General features: G+C 46.2%; 1 protein-coding gene across 1 annotated transcript in view; it reads right to left on the minus strand.

Annotated features, from left to right (window-relative positions):
- SLC4A11 (solute carrier family 4 member 11) overlaps nt 1-11260 on the minus strand; it is a 140563-nt gene extending 129303 nt beyond the window's left edge. The window contains exon 1 of the mRNA XM_040555156.1: nt 11027-11260. Within this exon, the coding sequence (XP_040411090.1) occupies nt 11027-11165 (139 nt within the window). The 5' untranslated portion in view covers nt 11166-11260. The remainder of the gene's footprint in view (nt 1-11026) is intronic.
- Between the last annotated feature and the right edge of the window lie 1126 nt (nt 11261-12386).

A 12386-nucleotide genomic window follows, 5' to 3' on the forward strand; every position in this document is an offset into this window, starting at 1 on the left:
CCTGCATGAGCTCTAAGGGTTGCTGAGCTTGAAGTGAGGGGGTGGACTGAAGAAATTCCAATCTATTTTTTTAAACCAATCCGAGACTTCTGGTTTTGTGCTCAAGCAACTGAAGAAATTAAAAGCACTTTCTCTCCAGGACAGCAGCCACACAGGTAAAGTACAATTCCACTCCAGACTTCTCAATCCCAAACAAATCAAGAATGACGACATTGAAAGAAGCATTACCTATTTCTGCCATGCTTGCTGCTGAAAGCACCTGTGAGTCATGCCACAGAATGAGACCAAACTGTTCCTTTTCCTGAGGGAAGCTTAAAAACAGCCCTGAAAGTTTACCTAGACTGACCTCAAGGCAGGTACTTCTATGCAGAACACGGCTACAGGGATGCCATCATTGGGTTTTTGTCTTTCAGTTGCAAGATAGCCAAGACAAAGATCTCACATACTTGCTCCCTTAGCATTGGCACTGTGAGAAAGCTGGCCTGGTTGGGTAACCCTTGAGATAAGACTGGAATGAGAAATTTGTGTGCATGCTTGCTCCATCTAAGGCCATTTGGGCACCTCAGCTGAGTCTCAGCACCAGAGGTCATCAGGTGAAACATTGCTAAAGCAGAGGTCTGCTTGGGTGCAAAGCCTCCTGCCAGCTTTTGGCACAGTGACACCACATTTTTGTGCACTCTTGCTGTCCTCTGGGCAGCCTTGGCTGTGGAGATACATGACCTAGCACAATTCAGAGGATTCAGAACCCAGCAGGGCCACTTCTCATTCACTCCTGTCTAACCCATGGCTCCAGCAGCATGTTTCTGGAGGTCAGCACACCCAGAAGAGACCCACAGCACTCTACCATGTTGGCTTTGTCAGGCTGGGTCAGCATGAGCTGGCCTCAGTAATTCAGAGGCTTCACCTTTATTCTCCCCCAACTTTAACATCCCTCCCCAGTCACATAGCAATAGCTTGTCCCACATAGACAAACATAGCTATGTTTGTCTGAAAAGGAATATCACTTCTATCCAAACCCTGCCAAACACCCTCTGTTTGGTCCCATTCCTGTCCTCCCAGCCTCTTTTAAGAGAGCTACAAACAGCCACAGCAGCCTGTGCATGCCTTCCCATGCCAGCTTCTGTGCTCTGGGCACTCGGAGCAGAGGCATTCCTGACAGCTGCAGGTCACAAGCATTCCTTGCAGAACTACAATTTCTAAATGCAGCCAAATCAAAGCAAACCCTGACTCACCAGCCAGGAGATAGCGATCAGAGACACAAAGCACAATCCTCCAAGAGCACATGAGGAAGAGACAGTCCACTTAGAGAACAAAGTTGTGGGTTCTTGGCTTTGTGGTTTTTTTTTTTGGTGGGTTATTTGATTTATTTTTTTCTTGCACTCCAGGCTGCAAATCCTCCACTCACAAGTTGCACGACAAGATGTAAGTCTCCAAGAAGCAATACTGACAGCAGGGAAGTGTATTCACTTTGTCTTGTCACCTTCCATAGCCTGAGACATTGTTTCTGCTTAGACTAAGAAATTTTGGGAAGAGATGAGCACTGCTAAGCAAGGAAACATGAATCAGGAGCAAATGCCTCTGCTCACTTGAGCAACTCAAGTCAAGGTAGACCATTGAAACAGACTGGCTGCACAACAGTGGCTTCCAAAGAAGAGCTCAGGAAGCATTTGAGCAGCTTCCCCTGCCATACTAGGCTTATTAACAAGAACCATTTACTTTCTTACTGCCACTGTGACCATGTGTTTGCACCAAGAGTTAAAAGCCTATAGGTGAGGCTGAGGACAAGTGAGAGAAATTTGTAATAGTCCCTAAACACAAATGAAATAGGTCTTTCAATGAAAGAGCTACCCACAAGTTAATATTTTTCCTTTGAGCTGCCCTTTTTATGACCTTTTTTTTTTTTTACCAAGTCCCTACCAACAGGAGATGCCATAGCCACCAAACGCAGTAGCACTGACAAGATAAACCCCCATCCCAGCCAAAAAAGAGAGTCAGTTGAGATTTCAGCAGCCCTCTGAAACAAGAGATGAACTGCCCTCTGAAAATGTGCACGGTCACACTGGGAGTGTCACAACTTCAGATCAAAGATCACAAGCAGCCACCCAATTGAGGGCTGCTATAAACACAGACATGAAACAGAAAAGTGTTAACCAAGGCTAGACTGTGGCTTGTTTTCTGTCCTGGAGCCACGCTTGACTGGTCTCTTGGGCATTAGTTTGGAGCACTGCAGTTTGCTAACCCAATGCCAGCAAGAGCAGCTAGCTAGGGCATGCTGTAGGGTTTCTGGAGCCTTCCTATCAGATCTTATCACCCAGAGGCATCAAGGGAGACTGGCTCCAGGTGGATGAAGTATTAAACACATCAACTTGGTCCCTCCTCCAGGTGGGAAAGGGACCAAGCCATTTCCCTACCATCACACAGCCATTTCAAGAAGCAACAGCAGATTGCATCTGCACAGAGATGCAGCAGCAAGGAGCAAGACTTCTCCAGGCTCCAGCTATCACACATCCTGGTGTGATCACCCAGCCTTCAGATGGGGAGCTGATGAGACAGGAGTTGTGAAACAGTCTCTGCTGTCAACAGATGCCTATTCTCATTTCAATGTGACCTCACCACATCCAAATGGGGATCAGATTTTATCTCCTCAGACCTGCCATGGCTGCACAGAGCTATCCTGGCAAGGGATGGGATGCTGTCAGCACCTCCTATCTCCAGCCTCCTTGTGCCCTTCAGAGATAGGAAGCTGTCTCCAATTGATCTGAGAAGCTATCGAACAGATATCCTCTGAACCAAGAGAGCCCAGCCCCATTCCAGTTCAGATCTGCATAAGCTAGCAGGCAGTCATGCATGCTCAGCCATACCCTGACAGCTCAATCTGAGTGCTTTGCTGCTGTCTGTTCACAAAACATCCCCTTCTTTAAAATGCATTTAAAGTGCATTCAGAGGGGAATGCATTATTTGAAGTCCATCCCTTAATTTTAGCTATAACACTACAAAGGACCCTCAGAGAAATAAAACACCATCTATGTTAGACATTACCTGGTAAATTCAGCTTGACTCCGTCTTTCCCCCACAGTGCAAAACACCCAGGTCCTTACCTGTAAGGTAAGATCAGAACAGCCGTCGTGGCTGAGAAGCAGGGGCTCCCCTGCAAGGGGCATCCCATGCAGTCATCCACTAGAGGAACAGGCAGAGTATCAAAAAGCATGGGAAGACCAGGATTTGGACTAGCAAAGCTTTTCAAGCAAAAAAATGCTTCATCAGCCCATGCTAGAATAGGAGCATAAGCTTGGAAATGACAACTGAATGTCTTGAGATATAGAAAGGATCATGATCATTGGGAGAATAAAATAGATTTTTAAAATCGCTATATTTGTCAGTAATATTTGGGCTAAAAAACTTGTAAAACTCAAGTCCACATCCCAGCTCACTTCCACTGGGCACCATTTAGCTCAGCGAGGGGCTTTTGCTTCAGACATTCAGCAAACGCACAGCTCAGCATGCCACCTACACTGTGGCTCCCAGAGCTGAGGGGATCAGCAAGAAATCTGATAACAAAAAGTAACTTCCCCATTACATTTTTTCTAAGTAGATTCCAGGTTTAGCACTTCCTCCTCAAAGCACACAACAGATCCTGCCATCCACAGTGGTGGCTGAGCTTCTTTTTAGAAAGGCTGAACAAAGGCAGAAGGTCTCTAGAAGCTTACTGATACTTCCTTTGACCCCATCAACAGTGGTCCTTGTGCTGGAGTACAGACAGATACATTGGCCTGTCCACCTCAAAGGCTGAGGAGGTGGCTCCCAGCAAGACAGCAGCTGCACTGCTATTGGCAGGAAGCTTCTTCCAGAGGACCAGAAAGCTTGGGGATTATTGCCATCTTAAGACGGGATGCAGACACATGTACTGTTCAACAACCATTAAGGAAGAAAATAATAAATCTGTTTTTCTTCACTAAGTCATCTTCCCTGCTTCATAACTTCTGCCTTAACTGGAGCCTTTAGGGGGCACATCAGACGACAGAGCAGAGCAAGGGTAGGTATAACATCTAACAGGGTCCATTACTCTCAACTAGTGAGAAAAGCATTGCTGAGGTCTGGAAACAAGAGAAATATATATTCTCCCTGCTAGCTAAGAAGCCAAGAGGAGCAAGCAGAGCAAACCCAGAGCCCACTGCCTGCTACACACTTGCCAACCACACGTTAAGGAAGAGCAGAAACGAGGTTAGGAGACTCATTCCACCTGTCTTTGCACCCATTTTTGGCCTACAGACTGCCTTGGCCAACAGAAAACAGGAGCTAGCAATACGAAGCTCTTGCTGATACCAGTCACAAGCCTCTCCCCAGTTTGACTTTAAGTGTAACTTCATAAAACCATGGAAAACTTAATTCTACATACCTTTTAATTTTGTAATAGAGATGCTTGCCGTATCCCACAGTATTAAAATTTCAGCCACGATTAAAGTGAATTGACAGCAGCAACAGAGCAAACAAAGCTGTAAAGCACATATTTTCTTCAGCCCTCTCAGATTCAACAACTGCTCTCAGTTTACATAGCAATTATTCAAATTTCATTTGTCATGCTGAAAAGCAGCAAGAAAAGAAACAAGCTGGGTGCTTGCTCTCCACACTAGGTGCAGACCAGCTTTCCCCATGAGCCTTCCCAGCAGGATTTGATGCACAGCTGGCTCCAAAATCCAATTTCAGAACAATTTCAATACACTGTGCTGCTGTATAATCTGTGCAGCATCATTAAGAGGAAGACATGAGTTTATTTTCTCTTGGAGCTGAGAATATATTTTCTTAAGAGATGAGTTTTGATATCATGCTTAGCAGGGAACCAGAGATAAGCCATGTGCCGGGTGAGAGATCTGATGTTTTTGTAAAGCATCTTTCACAAGGCAGCAGGGCAGACATTAAACAGGAAGCGTTTATTGACTCTGTGCTCACTTCATAAAACATTTACACGGGGAAGAGCAGAAACAGGAGCTCCAACAACTCAGCCTGGATCTCAGCACAAACAACAGTGAGTTCATGCATTGTTCTAGCATGCAACTGATCTCAAACACTGGGCAGCCTCAGCTTTCAGGCTGAAAGAATAAAACAAGACAGAGCTGCTCCCAGTCAGTTCTTCTTACTACTCAGCCACTAGAGTACAAATTTGAAGCTTTCCTTTTGATAGCTTAAATCAGCATGGAAAAGCCTCTGCCATCACCATGGTATTGAAGTGGTATGCAGACAGTACAAAACGCATGGAAGACAGCACAGACATTACAAAACACATGGAAGATAAAGACCTGCTGGTGCAGGTGGACCAAGAAGCAGCAAGTCAGCTCCACACAGCCCTGGTGGCTCCTTCACAGCCTCCCAAGCCCCAGTCACACCAGCCTCTGGTCCTTGCACCATTTTAAGCCATGCTGCCACAATGCCCCAAGACATTGGTCTGTGTGCCAGGCAGCTGAGAGCTACACTTTTTTCAGGCATCCATCTGCCCTGTCATCTTCAGATAACCACCAGCATCCTCCAGCCCCACACCAGGAGCCACGAAGCACATGAGGAAAGCAACACTTGAACCAACTTGATGAAGAATCCCACATCCAGTTAAACACTGGCATGTGTCATTGCACCAGCTTCAGTTCAAAGCAGGTTCATGCAAGTTCAATTTCAGCTGGTATTTAATGACTCAGGGAAGCCAGCGCACATCACAGCTCACACGAGTTCAAGCCCGTGGGACAGACACACCACAGCCACTAACACATTTGCCCATGCTGCAAGAGCTGCAGGTTGCTCGGCTCTCAAGTCTCTCATCCATCTGTCCAAGAACAGGAGGTTACATAGACACAGAAGCAGCATTCCTCTTGCTGTGAAATAGATAATTAGGGGCTTTTGAAAGACTGGGGGAAGACAAAGCCAGCAAAACCAGGAAGGCAATCTGAGCTGGTTGCCAACAGTTCAATGCAAGAGTCAGCTCCACACTCAGCTGGCAGAGGTTGGATCCAGAGAGACATCAACTGGGATACCGAGGTTCCACAGCCTTCAGCCTCCTTATTTCACTGCTTCCCATTTTGGCCAACACTCTGTATGGGAAGGAAAATCACCCCTCATCCTCTCCTACTCAAAAATCCCCCTTATATGGATGCAGCAGCCCTCTGCTACAAGCTACGGGAACTTTTTTTCATTACCAGTTATGAATGTGTTGTGCTTTAAAGAAGATACCATGAAACCAACTGTGAATACAGAAGGCCTGGCCAGGTAGCTTTTCTTAACTCGGAAAAGAAGATATTCCTTACTGGCATCGAGCTGAGCTACCCGCTCCCAGTCTGGCAAGGAAGTGTGGAAATATCCAAATCTAATTGAAGGCATTTCCCATGAAATATGGGATTCTAGGAAATGCTTTAGATGCTCTTGCCTACCACACGAATTGCATCCCTACCTCCTTCTGAGGTTGCTGACAGATGCCACATATCAGATCCCCTCTTTGTTTCAATTAAATTAAGCAACAAGCCTGATTCGATTAGCACAAGGAAGTCAGCAATCAAGATGTTCTCACAGCAGGAGCAGTGGGTCCTGAGCAGCCCTTCAGCTAAGGGGCTCCGGCACACACCGCATTGCCACTGCAGGAACAAGAGCAAGGCAGCACAAGTACTGCACAAAGGAGGAGGGTCACCGTATGCTGGACATGCTGAGAAGAGATGTTTAAGCCTGGATACCTATAGGCTGTTTTAGATTGGTCTTGCAGGCACCACTTGTAGCCACCATGTGTTATTAATATACCCCTTGCCTAGATGGATACAGCCACAAGCCTTAACACACCCATGTCAACATGCATTACGTTTTTAAAAACACATTCATTTCTCTGTAACCCAGTGCAGATTTCTGTTTTTGGTGCTATTCATTAGCTGCAAATTGTTAAGGAAGCACTCCTATAGTCAAAGGGAGATAAAAACAATGCGTGACATCTGGAGGCTTTGGCCTTAATTCCATTTATGGGAACAGCTGATGTCATTTTTTTTGTTCTGGGAACATACATCCCATTTGTTCCAACTACACAGAACTTTTAGAGAGCCACACAAAGATCAGAAAGCCCCAGACATGAGAATGATTCAGCCCCTTGCCAGGGCTTAGGGGGAGAAGTGCAGAGGGCTCTCTCCAAGCTACAGCAGACCTTTCAAGCTGCTCTGCCATAGTATTTACACAGCAGACTCAATTCCCAACAGCACTACATCATCTTGTCTACACACCAGGCATGTGGCTGGAGGCTCCCACACCCATATTTCTTCCTCACTGAGGAAGAACCCACACACTGGAGCTGCTCAGCCACAGTGCTGAGTCCTTCTAGCTACTCAGTAGGTTGGCAGAGCTCAGCAGGTGCCAGATGCAGCAACCTACAACACAGCAACCTTCCTTCCAAAAAAAAGAAATACCTCCCTCCTTTAGAATACTCCACTTTAAAGAAAAAAAGTGGAGTATAATTGAGCTCCTCTTAGTGTTGAGGAGTAGCGCATGGCTTGTTTTTCCCCCCAAAACCATCTATTCGGGCTCTCATGAGAGCAACATCCTCCACCTTTACCCAGAGAGGCCACTGAGGTCCCAGACCATAGGCAGGTGCCTCCCATCCTGTTCCAGTTCTTCCCAAGCTGATGCCAAACTACCACACATCAGCTCAAGGGATAACTGCAGATGTCAAGCAGACATCAGGTCAGCTTGGCTGAAAGGAGACATGAGGAAGACATAAATGAGTAGTCCTAGGCACAGTTTCCATACAGTGGGAGTCCTGCCTGTCTTCTGTATGAGAAGAGTTCTGTCCCCTGCCCACTAGGCTTGCTGAAGTTGATCTCATCTCCCCATCCTGTCCCCTTGTGGACTCCTATATTCACATACTTTCCCTGCTGGACTCCTATATTAACATATTTTATGGCTGAGGATATCAGCATGTCCCTTACCTCTATTCTTGCCATGAACACAGCTGGAATAATTGTTATGCACTACTTCACCTATTTTTGACCCTGTTCTCTGCTGGGAGAGCAAAGCCTGAGCAGTTGGTTCCACACCAATACCAGCAAGTTATGGGACTGCAGAAGGGCTTGGCAAAGCAGCCTGCTCCAGCTCTCTGGGCAAGGCTTTAGCCAAGTCATACATGCATGGATGTGCATGAAGTAGAAGCTTTTGGCAGGTGACTGCAGCTGCTGAATTCTCTAAGGCACTAACTAGGGAGCAGTATTTTGGATTCAGTGCTGGGATGAAGTGTTGAAGGCCTGATTGCAGGGCAGGGCAGATTAGAGGATTCACAGCACCCACCCCCAGTTCTGCCAGGGAAATCCTTTCCCAGGTTTGCAATCCAGAAGAAGTCAAGAAGCCAGCTCCAATTTCCCCTCTTCACTGAGAAGTTCCACAGAAAACCTCAGTCTCAGGGATTAAAAATTTCTTATTCCAAACACTTCTGTAATTATTATTTCTACTAAGTCATCACTGGATAAGATGGAACCTGAATGCCTTCGAGACACGTACTCTTGCCAAATAGAGTTTTAAGATTGGTCAATGAGTAGAAAACAAAGGATTTAGAGTGCATTTTGGTGGGAGAAGGGGACAGAGGGCAACCAGGAAACAGGACTGGAACACTCAGATGATGCACAGGTTTTATCCCTTTGAAAAGGCAAGGATTATTTTAAGGTCTGAGTTTCAATTCCACCCCCCCCCTTTTTTTTTTTTTATAAGAAAGACCACTTGGGGAAAAAAAAAAACAGAACAAAACCACTTTTTAACACCCTTCCTGCCTCTGCACGAAGAGAAGCCCAGCTGGGCACACTTAATGAGAAGATTCCTTCCCCAAGGGGGGCTCTCCTGTAACAACCAACTGACTGATGAAAGCAAAAAATCTCTCCTTTGCTCCCCAAATTCTCTTGTGGGCTCCCCTGCAGTTCCCACCCACCACTTGCCAGCTGCTGTCCCCACAAATCATCACAGGAGGCATTTATCAGGAGGGAGCTTCCTTCCCAGGGGATGGCAGGGGCCACTGGCTTTTGAACCATAGCTCCCATTCACTGGGAGGCCATTTAATATTCTGGGTCAGTTCCATATCTCCCAGCTGCTCAGCAAATTAGGTTATTGCTTTGAAGATTAAACTGTAGGGAAGTTCCTTTCCACTTTTTCCTCCCAGGGCCATGCAGAGAGAAGATTTACAGAGGACAGACTGATAGCTGTTCTGGAGCCTCTCCCCAGCAGGAGCAGGGGACCCAAGGACAGATCCAGTGCCACTTTTCACAGCAGGTGTCCTTGATACACTTGATTTAAGTCCTAAGCAGCAGAAACAGGTAAGGGACAGCTAGTTTGCAGAATATATCCGATCAGAGCAAGAGTGACATACAGCAGCAAGCAGCAGACAACTGAATTACCTCCTGCCAATAACCACACTGAGGCTCTCCCAAACAGCAGCCTACCAGCCCCAAAGCATCCTTTTATACAGGAGCACACCCCACAGCTGAGTCACCCTCTCTCCCCACAAAAATCATGCCTCAACATAAGGGTTAAACACAGGGCAAAGCCCTTCCACCAATACAGGAGCACCTCACCCCTTGGTGGGAGGATAAAGGGAAGATGTTACTGTTCCACCTATTCCTGTCCAGCAGGACATCTCAGAAGAGAAATTTACCACCCAAAAGGCTGTTCCAATTTCCTCACAGCCTCAGAAACTGGAGGGGATTTTCCTAGACATCTAGTTTCATGCCCTGGAACATTTTCCAATGAGCTTATCTCTGCTACCTATATCTCATGCTTAATGTCTTGGTTGAAAAAGGGACCAAATATTCAACCCCCTTCATGCCTCTTACACACAAATTCCCACTTGCTACCCTCATTCCTTCCCTTTAGGATAAACCTGGTCCATCAAGGTCTGTCAAGGAGAAACAGCAAATACAGGAAGATAAATTATTTCTAGGACAACTGGAGAAGTCTCCCCACTGCTCCACCACCACCAGTCATTCAAAGCCAGAAGTAACATGTGTGACCCAAAGGCTGCTCTCACAACTAGATGAGAGAGCCACCACTGTATGGGGTCAGCCCTCCACAGACCCCATGCAGCATCACACAGCTCATGGCCTTTCCCCTGCTGGCAAAGGGCTCACAGCTCCTTCCACACACAATTTATTTCACCCTTTTCCAGCACAGGCTCATCTGGAATTCAATAAAGGCACCTAGACACCATCACTGCCTAATCTCCTACCCACACACAACTTCTCCTGGGGAGGAAGATCTCACTACATTAGCTTGAATAACTCATATATCACCCTGTCCACGAGCTTACACTACCACAGGAGGTACTAAGAGTTTTCTTAGCTCTTCCTGTAAGCAACAGGAAAAAAATTTCTTCCTAGCAGCTGTTGGCACTAGCTCCTCTTCCTCCTGAAGATGCCACTGCTCAAGGGAAAAGAGATGCCTCCTTTCATCGCTTTGGCTTCCCCGCTACCCAGTCTGTGATTCAGTCTCTCTGCTAATGCCTTCTAAGATCTAAGAGTAAAATTTGCAGCATGCATGAAAGTTGTTGTTGGTTGTGGTTTTTTTTTTTTGTTGTTGTTTCTTATAATAATAAACCAGCAGACAACTTGGTATTAGAAGACTTTTCAACCAGCGTCCACCATACAGAAGCCTTTATATTAAAGGGAAAGAAGGTTTATTTTTCACCTTTGTCCTTTCCAATGTTTCTCATAGCCCCACAGCTTTGCTTGTCTACCCTCTTTATAGTCATCACCACCAAGCATCATTTTCCCTCAAGAAAGAAAACAGAGGACCAGACCTCCTCAAGAACAGGTTAAAAAAAATCCAAAACCTTCAAAAAAATAGAGACCTTAAACCCAAGATCTTCATAAGCCAGATGCCTCTTGGCTGCTGAAGGTCTGAGCTTTCAGTTTCATTCAATTTACCTGCCCATACAGGCCCCTACCACCCTTTGCTTTTCGTACATTGATTACCTTCACTTCAAGCATTCATAACTAAAGACATAAATAAACAGAAAAAGCAGAAAACCACAGCTTACCTTCCTGGACAGAAAGCACATTCCCATTGTTCTCAGTCTTCTTTGGCTCATCTTTCATCTTCCCAGGATGCAGGGGATGGAGGGCATAGCTCTCTCCCTCTCCTCCCGTCCTGGTGGCTCTCACAGGGGTTAGCTCCATTCATTACCCCCACCGCAAGCCCTGGAGGAACAGCTTCTCTCCACCACCAGGACCAGAAGAGGGCATGCAGGGGGGAGACTAGGCCCTCTAATGAGGGTGGGGAGGAAGACGACCTCCCCGCCCACACTAGCCTTTGCTCCCAGCTGTTTCCTATAGGCTCATTTACACTTGGGGGCACCCCTCAGCTCCCTAGGTTAAAGCCCAGGGGTCCAACAACCCAGCTTGACCCACCTGGCAAACCAAGAACTATTTCCCCAGCCCACTAGGTGATATTTCTCCTCCAAAACTGGTCAAGAAGGTGTAAATGAAGATGCACAACTTGGTGGCCTGTTGATGGCAGGGAAAGCGGTGAAGTTTTAGCTACTGTTTCCTGGATTTTTCCTGATTTTAAAAACACAGCTGGGGATGGGGATGGGTTGCACAGGTGATGTTGGGCAGCCTGATGGGAACCTGGTTCACCTGTGGAGAGGGGCTGCCTCCCTGGCAGGAAAGGGCTCTTTCCCAACAGCTCCTCCCAAGAGCATCTCCCAGGGGTTGGTGAGGCTTAGAGAAGTCAGGGTGAGGGACAAGCAAGGAGAAAAGTCTCCAAAAAAAAATTGGAATTTGTGTCTGTGATTAGTTCTGGGGACTGCTTGATAGGGAGAGCTTGGAGCGTAAGGTCAAACCAAAGCATCTTGGTTTGGTTTTTATTTGCTCCCCTGCTTTTTCACCATTATCCCTAAGGTGTGTTTTTGTGGGAGGCAACCAGGGTTTCTGACACAATCCCGCACTTCTTCAAAATAATTGCTTGTCCTGGTGTCAGAGCACTTTGCTTTATACTTTGTCACATTACTGGGCTCCTGGTAACTAAGGTAGAAAATGGCAAGAAGACATCTGGGGAAAAAAATTGCTGGCTGGTTAGTGTTATTACGGACTCCATATCTCAGATAGATTTGAGGCTTTAATCCCAATTTCTGAGGCAAGAAAAAAAAATATATCCAAACACCTACTAACAATAAATGACACTTGATCTTGTTCTGTCGTGTTATATGACTTAAGGCTGTGTCACACAACCCTTGTGTTACCAGGTGCAAATGTTCATCACCTGTTCCTTATACTGGGTCTGGAAAAATAAGTGAAAAACATCCTTCAAGTTGGAAAAAACATCCTTAAAGCTGGAAAAAAATTCTTAAAGTTGGAAAGTTATGGGCTTTGCCACAACTGTATTTTATTCTGTCTTTT

This window comes from Cygnus olor, chromosome 4, assembly GCF_009769625.2.
Source record: "Cygnus olor isolate bCygOlo1 chromosome 4, bCygOlo1.pri.v2, whole genome shotgun sequence".
Taxonomy (NCBI): Eukaryota; Metazoa; Chordata; class Aves; order Anseriformes; family Anatidae; genus Cygnus; species Cygnus olor.